Source organism: Callorhinus ursinus, unplaced genomic scaffold, assembly GCF_003265705.2.
Source record: "Callorhinus ursinus isolate GAN/ISIS: 27379988/994484 unplaced genomic scaffold, GSC_fseal_2.0 scaffold7, whole genome shotgun sequence".
Lineage (NCBI taxonomy): Eukaryota > Metazoa > Chordata > Mammalia > Carnivora > Otariidae > Callorhinus > Callorhinus ursinus.
Window position 1 is genome coordinate 40,447,190 of NW_027397069.1, and position 21,369 is coordinate 40,468,558.

Consider the following 21,369-nt stretch of genomic DNA (forward strand, 5'->3'; position numbering starts at 1 on the left):
ATTCTTTGTTGACTTTTTTCTTTCAGCACTTTGACTGTTTCATTTGTCCTGAAAAGTGTCTGTGGGTAATCTAATAGTCTTAGGGAGCTCTCATTTGTGACTAGTCCCTTTTTATGCTTTCAAAATTCTCTTTGTGTGTGACTTTCGGCATTTAATTATAATGTGTCTCAGTGTATCCCTTTTTGGGTTCAACCTATTTGGAAGCCCTTGGACCTTTTGAATCTGGATGTCTATTTCTCACCCCAAGTTAGGGAGTTTTCAGCCTTTATCACTTTAGACTTTCTGTACATTATTCCCCCCCCTCTGGAGATTTCTACAGTGGATATTTACTTTCTCTTGTTGGTGTCCCATAGACATTTTTTTAATTTTCGTTTTGCTCCTTTGACTAGATGATTTCACATGACTTATCTTTGAATACCTTGACTTTTTTTTTTTTGATGGTTTGTTTCTTTGAACTCATTTTGCTCATCCTATCTTCTAATTTCATTTAGTTATCTGTATTTTAGAACTCTTCAAAGAAGATTATTTGGAACTTTTTGTCAGCTGATAGACCTCTTTTTTATTTTTATTTTTATTTTTTTTTTAGGATCAGTTACTGGAACTTGTTCCCTTTATGTGTCCTGTTTATTTGATTTTTAATACTGTCCTTACCATCTCTTCAGTGAGGGGCATGCTTCAACTTTATTCCTGGTTTCTAGGATTTTCACAGTGCTGTCTTGCCTATGGATAGTTAATAGCCTTTGTGGAGGGTATTGACTTTGGAAATGACCTATGTTGCCATCTTGTTGACCTCACCTTTCTGTCATATTCTTTTAAACGAAACAAAAAATTCCCCACAAAACTGCTCTTAATTCTCTCTGAGGCCCACACTGAGATCAGGGAATCCTTCTTGATCCCCCTCAGGCATTGGTCACATCCATTCATTTCTGTTGGTAATAGGTCCTGATTTTATTTCTTCTCTGTTGAAGCTTTCATTCCCTATTACCTGGGCTATTGCACTGGCCTTCCATCCACCCTTCCATGCCTCTGCTGGAGAACTCCTATTCACACTTTAAATCCTGGCCCAAACATGACTTTTCTTTGACACTTTCCCATGTTCTGTCAGACCTAGCACATTTAAACTTGCTTCTCACAGCTGCTTGTAGGTAAATCCCTTGTAGAACTTATCCTTTATTTCCACAGGTCTTCCCCACTAGATTAAATTCATGCAGCATCATCTAACTGGTTTATTTTAAACAATTGCCTGTTAAATGCACGGTCCTAACCTTTAAGATTTCTAAGATGCCACAATTCTTTTTACCTGCAATTCTGTTTGGATGGAAATTAGCTTTAATTGCCAGTTTTCCCAGTTACACAAAAACATTAAAATAATGAATAGGAGGAGAGATTTCATGCATTCATCCCTTCCTGTTTGATTTCCCACTTCTCTGAAAGAATAAAAGCTATGCAAGGAAGGTAACCTATTTAGATGTGATCATTAACAGCATTAAATGAGTGCCAATGATAGAATTCTGACAAAGTTTTTAAATTCTGGACTTCCTGTCATCATTTGTAAGTATGGAAGAAAAATGGTTCCTAAATTGCACAGAGTACATAAGTATGGATAGTGATGCCCTAATCTTCTCTTGGGAAGATGTTTGTCAGCCTTTATCTAATACGGGAAAGAGCAATTTATAAAATGCCATCATTATCTCTTAAGTATGTGCTTTAGGTGTCTACTGGTATTAAGAGCTTAGATGACCTGTTTAATACATCTATCAGCTTTTAGTGTGGGGAAACTTAGATAATAGTGAAGGCATTTACAATTTGACTTTTGAAACTATTTTCATTGTGTAATGTTGAATCTACTTGTTGAAAGATGCTTTTTTAAATAGGATATTTCAAGTATACAAAAAATAGAACATAACACCACCATAGATATCATTGAAGTGTCTTGTATGCTTATAATTCCGTTCTTCTTCCTTAATTCCCAAAGGTGAACAATACCCTGAATCTGATGGTTTCATTCCTATGTTAAACTTTCTGTGTAATAATGACCAATGTACAGAAATTTTTCTCTTAACTGTTTGATGGTAGGTCGCTGACTTCATGTTCCCTAATCTCCTAATTCTTTAGTATTAGTCCCTTCAAATAAGGACATCCTCCTACATAACCACAATACAACCACCCAAATCAGAAAGTTAACAGGGATAGTTTCTATCAACTAATCCTCAGACCCTGTTCAGGTTTTATCTGTAGTATCAGAAATGGTCTTTGTAGGAAAAGGGTATAGTTTAGAATCATGTGTTTCATTCAGCTGTCAAGTTTTTAAAATCTTTTGGGAACAGTCTTCAGTCTCTCCTTGTATTCTGTAAATTGGACACTTTTGAAGATTCCACTTGGTTAATTTGTACCGTGTCCCTGAGTTTAATTTTAAGTCTGTTAATTGTAAACAGGTTACCTCCTACTTTAATTCATTTTTTTAATGATCATAATAAGTTTGAACATCTCACACTTATTGGCCCTTTGGTTTATTCCTTCATAAATTTCTTGTTCATATCTTTTGCCTGTTTTGTTACTGGGAGTTTCTTTTTTTCATGTTGATTTGTAGAATTTGGATTCTATTTGGATTAATGCTCATGTCTGTTAGTTAGCTGTAAAGCATCTTGTCCCAGTCTGGGTCTTGTCTCTTTTTACTTTCTTTAGGGGTAGATGGATTAAAGTACAGAACTAAAAAATTCCATGTGGTCTGATTTATCCATCTCTTTATGGTCTTGGCTTTTTGTATATTTAAGAAATTCTTCTCAATCCTGACATCATAAATCTGTATTTCAGGATTCTATATCTTTATTTCTGTAAGATATGGATGCAGTTTTTTTTTCCTCCATGGATTAACTTTTTTTTTTTTTTCTGGCAGCATTGATTTGGTAATCATTGTTACCCTTCATTCATCATACCTCCACTGGTAAACATCAAGTTCCTGCACATATGTGGGTTTATTTTGGAGGTTTGATTCTGTCCATTAGTCTATTTATCTAGCTCTCATTTACATCCATTGTCTTAATTACTATAGCTGTATAATAAGCCTTATTATCTAAGACCCTCCCTCTATTCAAAATCATCTTGACTATTCTTGAGGCTTTGTGTTTTTGTATTAATTTTAGAATCAATTAAGTTCCATTTTGTGATACTAAGTTTTCCCATCTGTGACTATTGTGTATGTTATCTCTAGATTTTCTGGTTCCTAAAACAGTAGAAATTTATGGTTTTTCTCCCTAGGGGCATTGCACATCTATTAGGTTTATTTATTTCTAATATGTAACCATTTTTAAATTTTTTGTTTTTGTTTTTTACTAAGAATATTGTCAATTTTTGTTTATGAATTTTGCTATTTGGTAATGTTACTGGATTCTCACTTTTATATGTAGATTCCTTCATTTTTTGGGGGGGATGGTCCTATCAGAATATCTGTGAAAAACTTATGTTTCTTCTTTTCTCTCATTGTGCAGAGTAGAATTGTACAATAAAAGTTAAAACTGTCTTTTTGAAAGTGGTGAATATTTTTCAAATCTGAGATTTCACTCCAAACATAATAAACTCTGACTTAGGGGAACTGAGAAGCTGCTCTTAGTTCTCTGTACTCCAACTTAAGAAGTCCTCTTCTGCCCCCAAAGAAGTGCTCCACCCTCTTAAAAAAAAAAAAAAAAAAAAAAAAAAAGTCCTCTTCTGCCTCCAAAATGAAGATGAAACAGTCTGTTCCATAAAACTTTTTCTAAAAACCCTAGATAAGAGATAATATGTTCTATTTTTCTCTCCCTAAACTATTTAGTGAAGGTCTTTTTCATTTTACATTTTAGTTACTTGAGTTATGGCTAGTTCCTCACTAGACTGGCCTTCCAATAGGGTAGATTCTTGATCCTGCTAATTTTTTTTTTTTTTAACTGCATATATCCTCCATTACTGATTAAATGAGTGACTCTGATATTTGTTTTACTTGTTGATTCATTAGAACTATAAGAACTTCTTTAATGAGAACTTTAAGAATTTTTTCTGAGAAGTGTATTTTAGCGGACTGTGGATATTCAACTTTACTCATCTTTGTCTCCATAGTGCCTTTACATATTGCATGTATTATCAAGTGAGCTGATCTGTTTTTTTTCTGCTGTGGTAAACACTATGTTTAAGCAATCAAATGATAAAAATTAGTACACATAGAGTTAAATATTGAGATGTCTTTTTATAATCAATTCAGATGTATTTGAAGCATAAGGTCCAGAGGAAGAAAAAAGAGCTCAGGTGAACTTATAAAATCGAATATGCCCATGTACATATGTTTTGATACATACTGTAATTGGTGGGAGGAGGGTTCATCTTGCTAACTTTTTACATTTTTAAAGACTTGAGAGCACGCACACACCCAGGGGGAGGGCGGTGGCAGTGAGAGAAAGAGAGCACACATGTGTGGGGGTGGCGGGGAGGGGCAGATGGAAGACAATCTCAGGCCGACTCTGGTGAGCAGGGAGCTCCACGTGGGGCTGGATCTCAGGACCCTGAGATCATGACCCGAACCAAAACCAAGAGTCAGTCTTTTAACCAACTGAGCCATCAGGTGCCTCATCTTGCTAACTTTATTCCATGTTCCCACGCTTTGGGTACCTGTGAAGGACAGTTTTCCCTTTTTCTTTCCCTATCTTTTTTTTTTTTTTTTTTTTTTTTCTCCTCAATCCTTGGTTTTAAGGATTTATGCATGGCTATTTCTTTAGTCGGCTAAATGAATGCCTGTTGTTTTGAATGTGTAGGTGATGTCGTTATATAGCAGTGGGAATGAAGAGAGAAACCAAAGACTCGTTTGTGTTAATTCTGCTTATTGACTGCTATAATCTAGCAGTTTATTTCAAGTATTAGCATTCTTTACAAATCTGCTTTTCTATATCATGAGTGTTTTTTTTGTTAAAAACTTAAGTATATTTAGGGTTGGTCAGATAAAATGAGAGTGATTGTGTGGGAATGGTTTGTTTTGATGTATTAATTGTCACCTTTTCCTTTAGGTAGAAACTGAAAAATTTAGGGAAAGGTGGTTTGAAAGCAATTCAAATAATCCAAATAGGAGGAGGAGGAGGAGGAGGTGGAGGAAAACAGTATAGAAGTGTAAGGCAGTTGTCAAGTTGATGCATGGGTTGTGTTTGTCGGGGGAATAATGTCAATGCCTAGTTGTTTCTCTTTAGATCCAGATAAATGAGAAAATAAATGATTTAGGAGCATTGGACTTTGCCTGGTGGGAGTTCGTTGAACCAATAAAATGGTTAGAGGAATTTTAAGAAGAATAAGTGTTAAAGTTTAGGCATACTCTTTCACCAATTAGGAAGTGTGCAAGTCTGTTCTTTCCCAGCTGTGAGGGCTTTTTCTCAGTCTTCTTTCATCTCTAGAAAAGTTGGCTTTTGTATGTTCAGTCCAACGACTGTCCTTCATGTGATTGGTGAAGAAATGGCTATTTGTTTAGAAAAGTTGAAAAGCAAATAAAAACTTTTATCACTAGCTATGTTTTTACCTAAAACATCACTTAATGATTGTGATTATAGGTGCTTAAGTATATGCTTGAACAGTTCCAGTAAGATAATATTTCAAAATTGGTGCAGCTCCCTGCATATTAACTTCATTTCTTGTCTATTCAGCTAAAACTTATATGGAAGAAAAGTGATGCTTGAGTTTCTTTTTTCCTCTGTTCTTTGATACTGGCTCTGGGACAAACTGAAATTTGGTTTCATATTGAGATACTTTACACTTTCTGTAAGCTCCAGTTAGAGTATTTGGTCGAACATTTTATGTGAGTTCTTGTCAGTCTCTGGATAAATGCTGTTTTTTGGCTCCTGTCCTGTTAATGAGCTAGCTGTCTGGATCCCTATTTTAATGGGGATTGAGTAAAGATACTATGGAAAGAACAGTGAAAATCCAACCTCTCTCTATATATATATATATATATATGTATATATATATATGTATATATATATATGTATATATATATATATCTTCTCTGTAATCACACTGATAAATAAAAAAGTTGCTATGAAGGTGTATGTATAAAAACATAGTAAATGATTAAGAGAAAGATCAGCTATTCTGTAACATTAGCATATTTATGGACATGTTAAATATAAAGTAGTAATAAAGTCAATTCTGAGTTTTTTCCGAGGCATATTTATCTCTTAAAGGTTTTCTAATTTTCTAATTTTTTCTAATTTTATGTAAACCTGACTTAAGAATGAAACAAATTGCAGAACTAGATAGATTCAGTTAATGGGCACTCTTTGAGCGTATATGATCTGGAATGAGATCACGAAATCTTTCACTTTATTTGGCACTAAACCATTCATGGTGGTAAACACTCCCTTAGTGTAGGGATAAACATTAGCAAGACCTTTTGACATGTGGTATGGAAGATGAATTCCAATGTGGTTAAGAACAGAGGAAATATGGGTAAAATTGTGTTTATAGGTTGGTGGGCTCTGAAGTCTCAGGAGAACTAATTAGGGGATCTTGTGGACCTCTTAAGATGCTTAACCAATTTGCTGCTGTAGTGATAAAAATGTGAGCACAACAGAGACTTGTTTCCAAGAACAATTCTCTTGGTTTTTTTACCCGTGAAACAGAAGTCTTAATACACTATTGAAATGAGAGGATTACTTTTGACGTAGGACTTAATGTTTGGTTTTGATATTGCTATGCTTCCAGTTTTTCCCTTCCGATATTATGCTGCTTGATCCACATGGATGTTTGGATCTAGGACCATCCTGTCCTTCCACATATATTTTCTAACCGGTATGCCTCTGCCTGTCTGGAGAGTTTTTCCTCTCTGGGTGAATTACCTCACACCTGACCATCTTCAGCTTGCTGCCTGTACAGATTCACTTAAATCTCCAAATAGTCAATCATTTTAAATTTAATCTGACTCTCCATGGTGTTAACTATCCCACTCAACTTGATGTATGTAAATTTAATGAGCATGCTGTCTTTAAAATCCACATCCGTGAATGAAAATAGTGAGACTAATGTTTGTAACTTGGTGGAAAACATGTCCATTCTGTTTGCCATTCTTTGCTTGATTGCTCCTTAGTGCTCTAACTAGTGGCATGTATGTGCAGGAGTGTTAAGATTGTATCTGCCCCCCCCCTTCAGTTTTGCCAAGAGAATGTGGAAAATATTTATTTTTACCAGTATTTTATCAGTCTGGGATGGAGTCAAGGTGTGTGACTTGCTTGTTGGTGGGAACTAATGACCCCATCCAGCACATAGGCCGAATGCTTTGCAGTAGGTTAAAAGCTGCTGACTTACTATGTTCCTTGGACCTGGTTTCCAGATCAGGGCTGCTGTTGACACCTAGGGTGTCCGCGTGCAATTTAGAAAAAGTTGTATCCCTCATTCCTCTGGGTGGACACAGTGCATCACAGAAACGGATGCAGTTTGAGGGAGGTCTGGAGGATCTCTGCTCTGTTCACTCCTCCCCCCAGATGCCACCCTTGTTCCAGGTCATGGACCTTGTGTGTGGTTCTGCTCATGCTTCCTGAAAGTGTCCTGGATTTCAGCTTGGTCGTATTGACCTGCGTCGGTACCACTGCCCGAAGAATCTATCTCTGGGGCTGGACCTTGTTTCCTTGACTGTTCTCAGCTAGGGATGTGAGTATTATCTCTAGCTCCAACTTGATCCTTCAGAAAGTTACCTTCATCTCATGGTTTGTCCCAAAATAGAGTCAGCAAATTCTGCTTGGGAACTTTTTTTATGTCTTATTTCACAAACACCTGAAAGGAAATCCACTGTGGTCTCTGCACTGTGAAAATGGCAGTGAGTATACAAAAAAAGGTCTTTTAAAAGTTACCTGTGAAGAAAAATGAAGGAAGCCATATATAAAGGAGAGCTGGGGTTGAGGGAGGTTCTTTTTCCTTTTAATTTTAATCCATTAAGGATTAACATGTTCATATATTGAGACCCAACCAACTGAGAACAATTTAGTGAGACAGATTGAAAAAGGATAATTGATATGCAGTGCCCTTTCGGGAGGTGAGAGGAACGAGGATCCAGAGCATAAATGAGTGGAATTATCTCTGGATGAATCCAAGAATTGATACAGAAAGATTAGTGTGCAAATAAATTGGTAACACAGGAAATGGGAAATTGAAAGCTTTCTTTTCACAGAGGAACTTGTAATTTGCTTACTGAAAATGATAGGTAGAAGTGGTATTTTCATGGTTCTTGAAGAAGGGCAAGTTTGAAATAAGTACCTTAGGGAATGTATGAAGGAAAAACTAGTTGGCTTTTCCATAAATGTAGGAAGTGATGGATCATGGAATTAACCTGCTTTGGGAGAAAATGGTGGGGATCAAGAAACTGGAAGTTTTATTGAGGTCAAGACCATGGTGGTCTGGGAATAGGACAAGTGAAAAGAGATAATGGAGGTCAGAATAGGGTCGTGGGGATTATGATACTTGAGGTGGAACAGTTTTTAGATGATAAGATTTAGATATGGTCATGAAGGCTGTGGTTGAGAAAAGGGGAAGTAAAAGCTGGTGGTGGTGGTGGGGAGGCTAAAGACTGGATGGCAAGGCATGGGATGGGAGAGGAGTCAACACAAGGTGCTGGTGACGTAAGTGAGAAGTTTGATAGTATTAGCCTCAAAGGATAATGGGATTTTAGATGATGATGGAGATAAGTACTATGGGAATAAAAATGAAGAGTTAAGATAGAACAGAATTCAAATTTCAGCCATAGAACCATGGTCAACTGAAAGAATTTCCCTAAGCCTCCGTTCTCTCCTCAATAAAAAGAGGCTAGTACATACCTCTAGTGGGTTATTAGTGATGATTAATGAAAGTGCTTATAAATGTTTAGCACCGTGCCTGGCCCAAGAACTTAACTGTTAAGATGACAGGAATACTAAATCTTTGTGAAAATATGTAGGAAGAATTGTGGGAAGAATGAGGATGGTTTTTAGAGCAGGTTTGGGATGAAAATGGGAAGAAATGTGAGCAACTTGGATTTGGTTTGGGGAAAATTCCAAAGGTTGCCTGACCTTTAGATTTGGAATGGAATTCTGACACTTGGGTCTTAACTCTACCTCTTAGTAGCCTCGGATTTGTTTTGGTAGTGGTTTCTTTATTTCTTTCCCCTCTGTCAAGTCTGTATTTATGTAGCCAAATACACAACAAATGCACAAAATTAAGTGAACAAATTAAAAAAATTCTAAGAATGAGGGATGTTCCCTTTTTTCCATTAACTTATTTTTATGGCAGAAATTTTATGAATATTTCAATTTAGTCTTACAAAAATTTGATTTTTGAAACAATCAGACTTATAGAAGGGTTGCAAAAAGAGCACTGACAATTCTTTGATACCCTTCACCCAACTTCCTCAAATGTCAACATTTTCTGTAACTTGAATGCATTTATTAAAACTGAGACATTAACAGTGGTACAATACTAAATTACATTACTGAGGTTTTGCCAGTTTTTCTACTCATGCTTTTTCTCTTCTAGGATCCAATCCAGGATCACACCCTGAGTTCAGATTTACATGTATCCTTAGTCTCCTCCAATCAGTGACATTACCTTATCTTTCATGACCTTGATACTCGAGAAGAATCCTTATGTTGTAGAGTGCCCCTCAATTAAGGTTTCTTTCCTGCAGTATTTTCTGCTTCTAAAATCTATCCTTAGTTCCAGTCAGATTTGTGCAGTAAAATAGCACAGTGGTTCAGTTAAGGTATAGTTTTTAATTAGAAAGTAATTAACTAAAGGAAAATTAGTTCTTGATGTTGCAACTCCCAGTTTCCCCAGGCAAAACTGTTTCAACATGTATATGACGGTAGCACTATAAATGAGTTAATTTATAATGTATATTAAGATATTAATAGAACATTAATCACAATACTCTTCTAAGTTTTGATGTGATGACTGCTTAAGTATTTTTGAGATCTATTCAGCTAAATAGCCAACTAATAAATATCTATAAGTGGGAAAACTATCTCCTATCCACTAAATATTAGCCTCATTCAAATTACTCATCGTCTTTTGCAATTACGTTTATGTATTTCCTGTTCAGTCTTTGATTTACAATTTTTAATGAATTACATACAAATATCTCAGCACATTGATACATTGAAGTAAACCCCATTTCAGGGTTTTCTTAAAATCTGTACCTGCAGTAACATTTTGTACCTATGCAGTGTAGTAGACGTCCCAACCTCTGTTTGAATGGAAGAATTGGTTAATACAGTGGTTTCTATTGCCTGTTGAGGCCATATATATGAGTTTCTGTATTATATATGAGTTCGGCTTAGAAATAAACCTTATTATACAGTAAGTTATTTTCAAAAGGTATAGTGGGTACTGTTGGTGCCCCTACAAGACTGCCTTTACCAGGCTGCTGCATGCAAACCCCAGGTGATAGGTATTGGTTCCTGGCAGCTCACAGCTGCCCTATCTGGAGATTAGGCCTCTGGGAGCTAGGATCCTGTAGCTAATTGGCTGACTGATTTGGAGGTGTCCAAGTGCCCTCTCCCTCTAGGTGTACTGCTAGCAGTGCAATTCAGGCTGAATTAGTACTCTGGCTGAGGCAACATTCTCCAGTGTCTCTCTCCCCTGCTCTGTCTTGTGTGTGTGTTTTTTTTTTTTTTTTTTTTTTTTTTTTCTTCTTTCATTCCTTTTCCTGAGTGTATCCCCTCCCTTAGTCTTCTGCACTAGAATCTCTGTCCCATACTCTACCTCTAGGGAACCTAAGACAGTAGAGATACTATATGATCATTTTGAGCATGTGTAAACTGAGTAACATAAAAATTGATGACTTGCTTTCAAGGGACATATCTAATTACCTGGAAACTGCACTAGACTGGGAATCTGGGCTCCAGTTTTTTGAGTTTCGAATAGCCAGCCATTCCTGAAAAGTCATCTGATTTCTTTCTTTTCTTTTCTTTTTTCTTTTTTTTTTTTTTTTAAAGAGTTTATTTATTCATTTGCGAGAGAGACAGAACAAGCAGGGGGAGAGGGAGAAGCAAACTCCCTGCTGAGCGAGGAGCTCGATGCGGGACTCGATCCCAGGACCCTGGGATCATGACCTGAGCCGAAGGCAGAGGCTTAACCATCTGAGCCACCCAGGCGCCCAAGGACAGTTTCTTATTGGGTAGGATTAAGAATGCCTAGCACACCTTAATAAATGCTGGGAGCATCATCTCAGTCATTGACAACCAAAATATCCCAAGACAATTTTAAAATCCTAAGTGGTATTAAGGCCTATTGAGAGTTCCTGGCTTAAAAAAAAAGAGGGGGGCGGGAACAAAACAAACCATTATTCACAGAATAGGATATTTCTAACCTGAACAGCCAGGAGTGACATTACTAATTACTACCTTTTATTAGTATCAAGTGGAACAACTTCTAAAATCTTAAATATTTATATCAAGGTAAAATGAAGGAAATTTTGACTTTTAAGTGCTTGAAGGGATTAGTAGTCAAAAACTGAGTCAGCTAAAGACATAAACTACAGTGTCTGATGAATTGTAGCACTCTTATAAAACTTAGAATAAATGTAACCTGCTGGGCTCCACAGGTGATCCAAAGTTCTGATTTTTATACACCTGTTTCTGAGTAGCTATGGAGTTGGTATACATTGAAGTGTGTTATATTGCATCTCACAAATGACCGAGGGCTAATATTTGAGGAAATCCATTTGAGCTGCCCTTCAGTCATTTTTGTCTCCCCTGTAGGCTCCTTTTCCTTTGCCAGAGCAGCCTCTAAACAAAGCAACTTAACTGGTAGCAATTTCCACATTTAATTTCCACATGACTTGTATCTTTAGTGAGAATGAGACCTGTAGCAAGATCTAGGTTACTTAAACCTTTATTTTGATTGGTGCTGTTGAGCAATGTTAGATTTTTGGGTGGTACCTCTTTTTATGAGTGCAACTTTTAGGTGATATAGAACACAGAATAAGTAGCTAAAGGATATTTTTGATAAGGGTAGAGAAGAGACAACTATAGAATGCTTTGCCTTTTGCTAGGATCTGTGTCAGGTATTTGATCATATGAGCTTGTAGCTACACCGTCTGGAAAGTGGTTGGCTTACTTACCTTTTAATTTTTACGATACATGGAGCAGCTCTTTCAGAAATAGCGCAAGATAGCTTCAGTTACAGCTGTTGGTTAAAAAAAAAAAACTTGAGCGGGGTGTGTGTGTATTGTGAATCTGGATGACCTTATGAAAGGTAGAAATCTTAAGTGTCTAATTATCTGTAGTGATGAGAATGTAATTTTACTAGCCCGCTGTGATTTTAAAAAGATTTTCTGGTAAATGTTTTACCTGTTAAAATGATCTAGAACATGTTTTTGTCTATATCTCCTGCTCTTTCTTTTCTCCAGGCAGAACTACACGTAAATCATTCCGAAACAATTAATGCTGCTTTAGTCAAATTATTGATTTTTCTGTTCCTAGGGTATGTAGAATTGCTGCTCTACTTAGATTCTAAAATGAGGCTTTTTAATTTTGTTTTCCAGGAAGATATGAATTTAAATGAAGATAAGAAGGCACCATTGCGGGAAAAGGACTTCAGCATCAAAAAAGAAATGGTGATGCAGTACATTAATACTGCTTCCAAGACAGTAAGTAAAACTGTCAAGTTGAAAAATACTGCTGAACTGTGTGTGATAGTGTGGAAAACAACACATTTGTCTATGGAAGTGCTTGTTTTGGGGCAACTGGAATCACAGGGCTTTTGAATGTATAAAGTCCACAAGTAGGATGTTTACTTAATTTAAAAATATTTCTCATACCTTCTAAAACTGCTTTTGCTTTTTAGCCCCTGACATTGATGAGGAACACGGACTGTGTTGGTTTCCTCCAAGACTTCTTTCCTTGTTAGTGAATTAAGATGGCTATTGATCTCTGATGTCACTTATAAATTGGGATAATATTGGTATTACAGAAAAGTAAAACTGATTTTACTCTAATCAGTCCACATAATAGGGGCTGAGAGGCATATCTTTACTGTGAGTTTCCCTATGGATAAAATTATCTAGTAACAAATTATAAATGTAGATGTTGAAAGGAGCAGTAGGCCTCCACGTGGCTGCCAGTTTTCCAAAGAAACATGAAATATGTGGGTGGAAGTAATGAGTTAGATGTCTAAGAAACCGTGACTGGCACACACAATCAATTACATTTATTTCATGGGACAACAGATGCGCTTGACCAGTCCTATAGAATTTGAACTGATGGATTGGATGAAATCTACAAAATGGGAGCTAATGAAGAAGCAATCAGAAAGACAGTTGAAAATGAACTTAGAATTGGGTTGGAGAAAAACAACTAATACACTGCGGTTTTCACTGGAAACTTTAAAGACTGAGATGTACGAAAATGTAAGTTACTTATACTTAAGCTCCAGTTATCTACTAGAACAGTCAGTGACTTGGAGGCTTTTCTTGTGGAAGACAGACTCAAGTGATGTTTAATTTTTAAACATGCCTCATGTTAGGAAGTTTGATGTTGACTTTTAGAAGTCACTGAGTACTGTACTTTTTCTGGCTCCTTATGTAGATGGGCTTTTCTGCTATTGCTTTTCGACCCTTAATGCTCCTTGGATATCACAAATGAGCATTAGGGACTTAAGAGTCAGAGTGTTGTGGATCAACTTATCCCTTTGATATTGAGCATCTTATTTTACCTTTCTGATTCTCAATGTCCTTGTCCATAAGATGGGACTAATATTTATATCATAGGCTTGTTGTTAGAATTTAATTGTTTATGGAGCACCTGGCTGGCTCAGATGGTTAAGTGTCTGCCTTTGGCTCAGGTCATGATCTGGGGTCCTGGGATCGAGTCCCATGGGCTCCCTGCTGAGCTGCTTGTCCCTCTCTGCCCACCCCTTCCCACCCCCCTGCTCCTGGCTCATGCTCTCTTTCTCTCAAGTAAATAAAATACTAAAATAATTTATTTCATGAGGGGCATAACAGGTTTTCTAACTGGTGGTTGCCTCTTGTGGTAGCAGTGGTGGTTGTTAGCAATTGTTTATTTTTTCTTTGTGATTTGTTCCTGCTGTTGAAATCTTTACACCGTAATTACTGATGAACATTGACTTATATTTTTGAAGATACGAATTGACCATTAGTCTCTATCACATTTATTCAGTGTCTGTATATCGGGCAATGTTATAGGCAATGGAGTTGGAGCACCAGGACGGTCAATCATTGTGGCTTATGGAGCAACATAGGACACATGTAACAGAAACACACAAACATATGTGATAGGTGAAATGTGATGTGGAAGAAACATAGGGGGCGTGGAGACGGTATAATTGTTTTCCTTTTTTAGTGAAGTATTGTTAACATGCAGTGTTACGTTAGTTTCAGATGTACGATAGGATTCACTAGTTCTCAACATTACCCAGTGTACTCCTAATCCCCTTTATTTTACCTGTGTCCCTACCCCCTCCCTGTGATGTAACCGTTGCAAGGAGTAATCAGGGATGACTCCCCTGTTAGAGAATTTTAAATCCAACGAGATGAATTCACTTAATAAAATTACAAGAGATACTGCGTTAGTTAGAACTGGTTTAGAAAACGTTGGCATAATAGTGTATTTTAATTCTTGAATTTCAGATAATAAACAGACTTTTTAATAGAACAAACTGCTTTGAACTTCATTAGAGTGGATCTATTTCAGTTTGCATTCACTGAATTTAAGCTTTAATCCTCTAATCGTTTTGGACTGAGGTTGGAATTTATTTACTAGAATTAGATAATTAGATTATCAGGATTGAAATAGATTAGTTATCTAAAGTATGATTAAAGCCTTTACTCATTTAATTAGTGTGTAGAGGATCATGGCTTTTCCTAGGAGGGTGCTGAATAATTTGGCAGATGGTTAACATTGCAGAAAGTTCAAGCTGACCAGTCATCTATTTTTGCTCTGGAAGTAGAAACACCATTAAGTCTTAGATATAGACTTTGTCATACCAGTGTACTGAGGTTAATGAGTACAAAAAAAGGCTTCTCTAAGGAAAAAGCATCAAAACTCATAGATGGGTTGTTCTAGAGAGCATGGGGGTGTCTGTGTCAGAAAAACTTTTGTTATAAATTTAGCCTTAGACTTTGCTTTGAGATTCTCTTTTGTGGGGAAGCATTAATATTTTTTGAAATTAGCACTGATGACTGCAGTTGATAATTTGAAAATGCTTTAGAAATATTAACCCTCAAACCAAGCTGTAAAGTAGCTAAGCTGGTTTTTTGGAATAAGGAGGAAAAATAACAAATCATCAATCAAGCTAGGTTATTTCTAAGATCTTAAGTTTGTTTAGGTAGTCCAATAACAATGCTGATTTTTTTTTTTTTCAGGTAGAAAAGATTATTAACATTTTTTTTAAGCGAAGAGCCTAATCTAGAGGCTGAAAAATGCCAGAGTCCCATTTTCCCAACTTCCTACAGCATGGGTATGTGATCCAGGTTTAGCCAGTACTGTCTGCTAGGGGCTTCCGAGGAAGGTTTCCCTCCCTCATAAAAAGATCCAGAGCAGAAGACCACTTTTTTCCCCTGTTGTTTGACATGGTTGTGAGAGGGTGTGGGATGCTTGGCACATGACATCTTGGAGCTGCTGCTCTGGCCTTGTACAGTCCTGCCTCCAGATTCTTCCATCATATGAGGTGATGCATGTTCTTATTTAAGCTACTTGAAGTTGGATTTTGCTTTACTGTTGTGCACATCTGGCTGGACCCTCCTGATAGCCTCCCGCCTATGCAGGGTCTCTATTTCTAATTCACTCTGAAAATTACTCCCCTCATCAAGTATACTCCGCGTACATGAGAGTGGGTACTGCAAGGCCAAGTGGCCATTCGTTACCTCAAATGCTCCTGGAGGTCTGCTAGCTTCCTTGGACTTTGTTGTCAGCTTTTGTCTATCCTAGTCATTCGAGACCACAGACAACTGACTGCAAGGCTTCTCTGAGGCATTATTGGAAGAGTTTGGTTAGTGTTGGACTATACTCCTTCAACCCTTAAGTATTTCGGTAGTTCTTTGACTTCTTTAGTAAGAAATAAATACCAAATATTGGAACCTTAAAAGGCACATAGAAAGTTTAACAAGTTTTTTAAACAATGTGATAAAATGAGTCTACATGGAGTTTGTAGGATTGTAGGTTCTCGTGTGTATGTGTACACGTGTATATATAGTGTATTTTGAAAGGTGTTACCAGGTACCTCTTGTCCTAGCCCAGTAGGGCATGATGATCAAGTATGGAGGACGTGATTTTGTCCAGTGTCGTCCATCTAGGCATATCCTGATCAGGAAAGAATTGTTTTGGGAAAATACTAATGATGTTCAGATTTGTATATTTTTCCCTAGGTAGAAAACCTAGAGCTCATTTCTTTTAGCCCTGATTCGTTAAAATTGTATTATTAGTGGGGGCATTTTCATACCTTTCAGAGTCCTTTTTTTTGGAGGGTGTTCATTTTCATCTGTTAATTTTGGAAAACATTGTCAGATACATATAAATCAAGTTCTTGTTGTCTCTCACTTTTTGTCATTGTTATTACTTAAAAGGTTTATATTTTAACGACTAGAAACTTAGCTGAACCAGACAGCTTTATACATTCTTGCTAAAGTTAACATGGATTATTTTTTGGCTTCTATTTCAGGTTAGGGATTTGATCCAAGCACACTTGTAACATAAAACCTTAGTAAAAATTTGTGGCTGGTACTGGGTATTAGACGCTCAACAATGCCCTTGCTTACGGTATTTTGTCAGTCTGTCTCCAGGTCTTGCTTGCTGACTAGGAGGAAATATCAGAGCCCCAGGGCAATGAACCAATTTCTGGTTAGGAGTATTTCTTAATAATCTAACTGGCACTTTAATTTCCGTTTCTGCCTATATAGGACAGGTTTTATTTGCAATTAAAATGATCTTCCAACAGCTCAGATTCATCCAGCTTCATTGTGAGTTGTTTCAGGGTGGTATCAGTGGTGGGTAACGTGCTCCTGCTATTGCGCTGTGTTCTGACTTAGGAGATGAAAATGAAGAAACCAGTTGTCTTTTTTCCTATAATAGGTTCAAATTAGAATTGTATGTTTTTGGTCTTTTAGAAACCTTAGGGGCGCCTGGGTGGCTCAGTCGGTTAAGCGTCTGCCTTCGGCTCAGGTCATGATCTCAGGGTCCTGGGATCAAGCCCTGCATAGGGCTCCTTGCTCAGCGCGGGGTAGTCTGCTCTTCCCTCTTGCGCACACCCACCCCCTCTCCGCTGGCATGCACACTCTCTTACTCACAAATGAAATCTTAAAAAAAAAAAAACAAACAAAACACTTTAAAGATAACTTTTCTTAAAGCAATTTTTTAAAGGACTCACCAGATAAAGAAATAATGTTATTTACTGGTAAAACCTAGAATTTTAGAACCTGATGTGGTCCTTGATGCTTATACCAATTGTGGCATTGGAGATCATCTGAGGTGTTTTTATCTTTTTCACTGAGTTGTTGGTCTGAGATAATTTGCTCTGCTCATGCTTTTTGGATTTTGCAAATGTAATTAAACTTATCATGACTGATAACAGCAAAAGTGGTAAAAACTTTGAAAGTGCCAGAAAGAAGAGGCATGTGACTTGATGGAGATGAAAGTGATGAGCAAATAGCCCTATGGAATGAACCGATTGAAAGAAGAAATCGTTCTGAAGGAGTATGTGAAAATGAAAAAAAATGCTATGTATCTATGGTTGCCTTTCAGTGAGTGAAGGGGAAAAGAGAGTGGACAGGAACAATGGCTCTCAACCTTGATACCCATTAGAATCTTCTAGATTCTACTTAAAAAAAAAAAAAAACTTAAAAAAATCTCCGTGTCTGAGCCCTACCATTTAACAAGTCAGAATTCCTGCAGGTAGGACCCGGGCACCTGTACTTTGTGAAGCTCTCTTGGTGATTCTAATGTATAATCAAGGATGAAAACTCTCCTGGGCTGTACAAGATGAGCCTCATCACTAGATGTCTTGTAGTGTAGCATGAGTTCAACAAAGACTAGGAGTTGATAGAATTTAAAAGCACAGCATAGAGCGTATTTACAAATTAAGCCACTAAGGGCTTAAGGCTAGTTTGCGTGTGCATCAGGTCAGAATGGGTGTTCCAGTGGCGTACTGTAGCTACTAAGAAATCCTGATGTTTGGCCACTTAACCTTCCCCTCTTCTATCTACTATAACAGATGGAAGAACCTGGCCTGTTTTGGGAAAAGTTGCCTGATAGTATTAGTAAGGAGGAAAAGAGTAAGCCTGGTTTAAAAGCTTCAGTGGACTGATTTGTCTTCCTAGTTGGTGGCTGTAAACTTAAAACCCTCAATTTAGTTTGGGCTTAGGTAGAATACATTCTATACATACTTAAATCCTTCATAGGTTAATCATCTTGATGTACAAAAATTCCTAATTAATTCCTAATTTCATGCTTCCCTGACTTATTACCATTTCCTAACTGGTGCAGTATAATGATTTCTCCCGACTTTGAAGAAAATAGGGCTGATATTATCTTCTTCAGTAAAATACAGAACTATTTCAAATCCTTTCAATATCAGAAAGCCGTCCAGGGATAAACCAGGTAAACTGGGAACTCTGTCCTTGGGATTCATTTGGAAGAAATAGTCCAAAAGTAAATTAAGACGACTAGATTGTTACTGTTTCTTGTATATCATTGTTAGGCTAGATTTTTTTGGGGGAGGGGGGGAGGTTGGTTTTTTTTTTTTTCTCGGGGAAAACTGTTTTATTACTCTCTGAGTTAAGTCATTTTCTGGTATGGCTTTTTGTAAAGAATGGCTTCATTATACTCATTTAGTAGACCTTTGTGTAGTTTATTTACAGTAGGTCTGAAGTATATCTAAGGGCACCTCTGCATTTTGAGAATGGGTAAAGGCCTAGGGAGTGACATCCCCATGTTCTGCAGCTAGAACTAGAAACCAGGCTCTTTTTTTTAATTTTTATTTTTTTAAAGACCTTTTTATTATAAATTTTTTCTAGAAAACACCAAAAACAAGTATGTAGCTTAATGAATTATCATAAGGGAAACACCACCCAGGTCAATAAATGGAACCTTGCCAGCCACCCTAGAAACCGCTTCATCTACCCTATCTCAAACAACCCCCTCCCCCCCTTTTTTTTTTTAATTACTCCTAATCACTACCTTGACTTTTATAGGAGTCACTTCCTTGAGTTTCTTTATAGTTTAATTACCCAAAAGTACATCACCAGACACCATAATTTATTCATGTTCTGTTTAAAAATTTGGAATGTCTTTATTTTTTTTGTTTTCCTCTAATCTTCAGGAGCCCCATCTATTTCTTTATTTTATCCAGGACAGTCTGGATTTTGCTGATTGCATAATCCTGTTTTTTTATGTTTCATTTCCTGCAAAATGGCAGCTAGATCCAGAAGCTTGATCAGACTCAGATTTGATCCCTTTGGCAAGACCATAGGAAGTATTATGTTTTGTTGTCAGGAGGTTCTTCATGTCTGGTTTATAGAGAAAATTCTATAATTTCATTTCCATTAGTTGGAATACTTTTTTTTTTTTTTCAGTCTTAGGTTTAATTCCAGTATAGTTAAAATATAGTGTTGTATTAATTTCATGTGTAAAGTACAGTGATTCAGCACTTCTGTACAACACCTGGTGCCCGTCACAAGTGCACTCCTTAATCCCCATCACCTATTTCACCCATCCCCCCACCAATCTCTCCTCTGGTAAGCATCAGTTCTCTGTAGTTAAGAGTCTGTTTCTTGGTTTGTCTCTCTTTTTTTCTTTGCTCATTTGTTGTGTTTTTTAAATTCTACATATGAGTGAAATGATATGCTATTTTTTTTTTTCTGACTTGTTTCACTTAGTATTCTCTAGCTCCATCCATATTGTTGCAAATGGCAAGATGTAATTCTTTTTTATGGCTGATGAATATTGCATTGTATTTATATACCAGCTCTTCTTTATCCATTCATCTATTGATGGACACTTGGGCTGCTTCCATAATTTGGCTGTTGTAAATAATGCTGCTATAAACCTAGAGGTGCATGTATCCTTTTGAATTGGTGTTTGTGTTATTTTTGGGGTAAATACCTAGTAGTGCAATTACTAGATGGTAGGGTGGTTCGTTCCATTTTTAACTTTTTGAGGAACCTTCATACTGTTTTGCACAGTGGCTGCACCAGTTTGCCTTCCTACCAATGAGGGTTCCTGTTTCTCTACATCCTTGCCAACACTTGTTTCTTGTGTTGATTTTAGTCATTCTGGCAGATGTGAGTTGATATCTCATTGTAGTTTTGATTCATATTTCCCTGATGCTGAGTAATGTTGAGCATCTTCTCGTGTCGGCCGTGTATATGTCGTCTTTGGAGAAATGTTTATTCATGTCTTCCCATTTTTTGGGATCATTTGTGTTTGGGGTGTTACATAAGTTCCCTTTTGGATACCAACCCTTTATCAGATAGGGTTTGTCTTTTAGTTGTGTTGATTGTTTCCTTTGCTGTGCAGAAGCTTTTTATTTTGATGTCCCAATAGTTTTTTTTTTTTTTTTTTTTTTTTTTTACCTTGTTCCAGGAGACCTATCTAGAAAAAAGTTGCTGTGTCTGATGTCAGGGAAATTACTGTCTGTGTTCTGTTCTAGGATTTTTATAGTTTCAGGCCTCACATTTAGGTCCTTAATCCATTTTGAATTTATCTTTGGATATGGTGTAAGCCAGTTTTCTCAACACCATTTATTGAAGAGACTTCTTCCCACTGCATATTCTTATTTGGAACACACAAAGAGACATTACCTCTCAAATACTGACTAGTTGATGATATAGGCGATTTAGGATAAATGCTTGATTCTTTTCCAGTTTTCACTATACTGAATTGGTTTCCTCTCAACCTCTGAAGGTAACCAATAAGATCATTATGATAATTTATGCATTATAATTACTATTCTTAGTGAAGCTCAAATTGTCTCATTTTTGACCAGTTGGCTCCTAGGCATTTTGACGTGACCCTAGGAGTTTCAGAGTGTTTCATTCCTGTCTGGTAAGATAAGATGATCAAGGTTCTTCTCTCACACTTATGCCTGGAATCCATCCTTTCCTTCAGTGGGAAATGGTATTTCAAGAACAGTCTGGGTGTAAGGATGCTTATTGCTGGTGGATTAATCACTGATTCCGGGCCTCTTCAGTGGAGAGCTAGCAAATGAGGAACATGGTGTGGATATGTTCAAAAAAGTATTCTTTGGTGTATGCGGTCTCCATGTGCTGTTGTTGGACTCTGTCTACATTGAGCTTAGAGCCATTACACTTTCTAGTTCTTTGTAGTCCTCCTGTAGCCTTCCCTTCTTCTATGAGTAACTGAATTTAGGCACCCCCCCATATTTCTG

At 37.0% G+C, this 21,369-nt stretch overlaps 1 protein-coding gene and 1 long non-coding RNA gene across 6 annotated transcripts in view; one reads left to right on the forward strand and one right to left on the reverse strand.

Moving 5' to 3' along the window:
• Positions 1 to 21,369, forward strand: part of DIAPH3 (diaphanous related formin 3) — a 488,952-nt gene that overhangs the window by 55,895 nt on the left and 411,688 nt on the right. For all 4 annotated transcript variants that reach the window (XM_073894471.1, XM_073894473.1, XM_073894474.1 and 1 more), the window contains one exon: positions 12,515 to 12,619. In XM_073894471.1, the coding sequence (XP_073750572.1) occupies positions 12,515 to 12,619 (105 nt within the window). The remainder of the gene's footprint in view (positions 1 to 12,514; positions 12,620 to 21,369) is intronic.
• The window catches only part of LOC112826838 (uncharacterized), a 67,907-nt gene continuing 58,657 nt past the window's right edge, over positions 12,120 to 21,369 (reverse strand). For both annotated transcript variants that reach the window (XR_003209060.2, XR_012378773.1), the window contains one exon: positions 12,120 to 12,156. This is a non-coding gene — a long non-coding RNA (uncharacterized lncRNA). The remainder of the gene's footprint in view (positions 12,157 to 21,369) is intronic.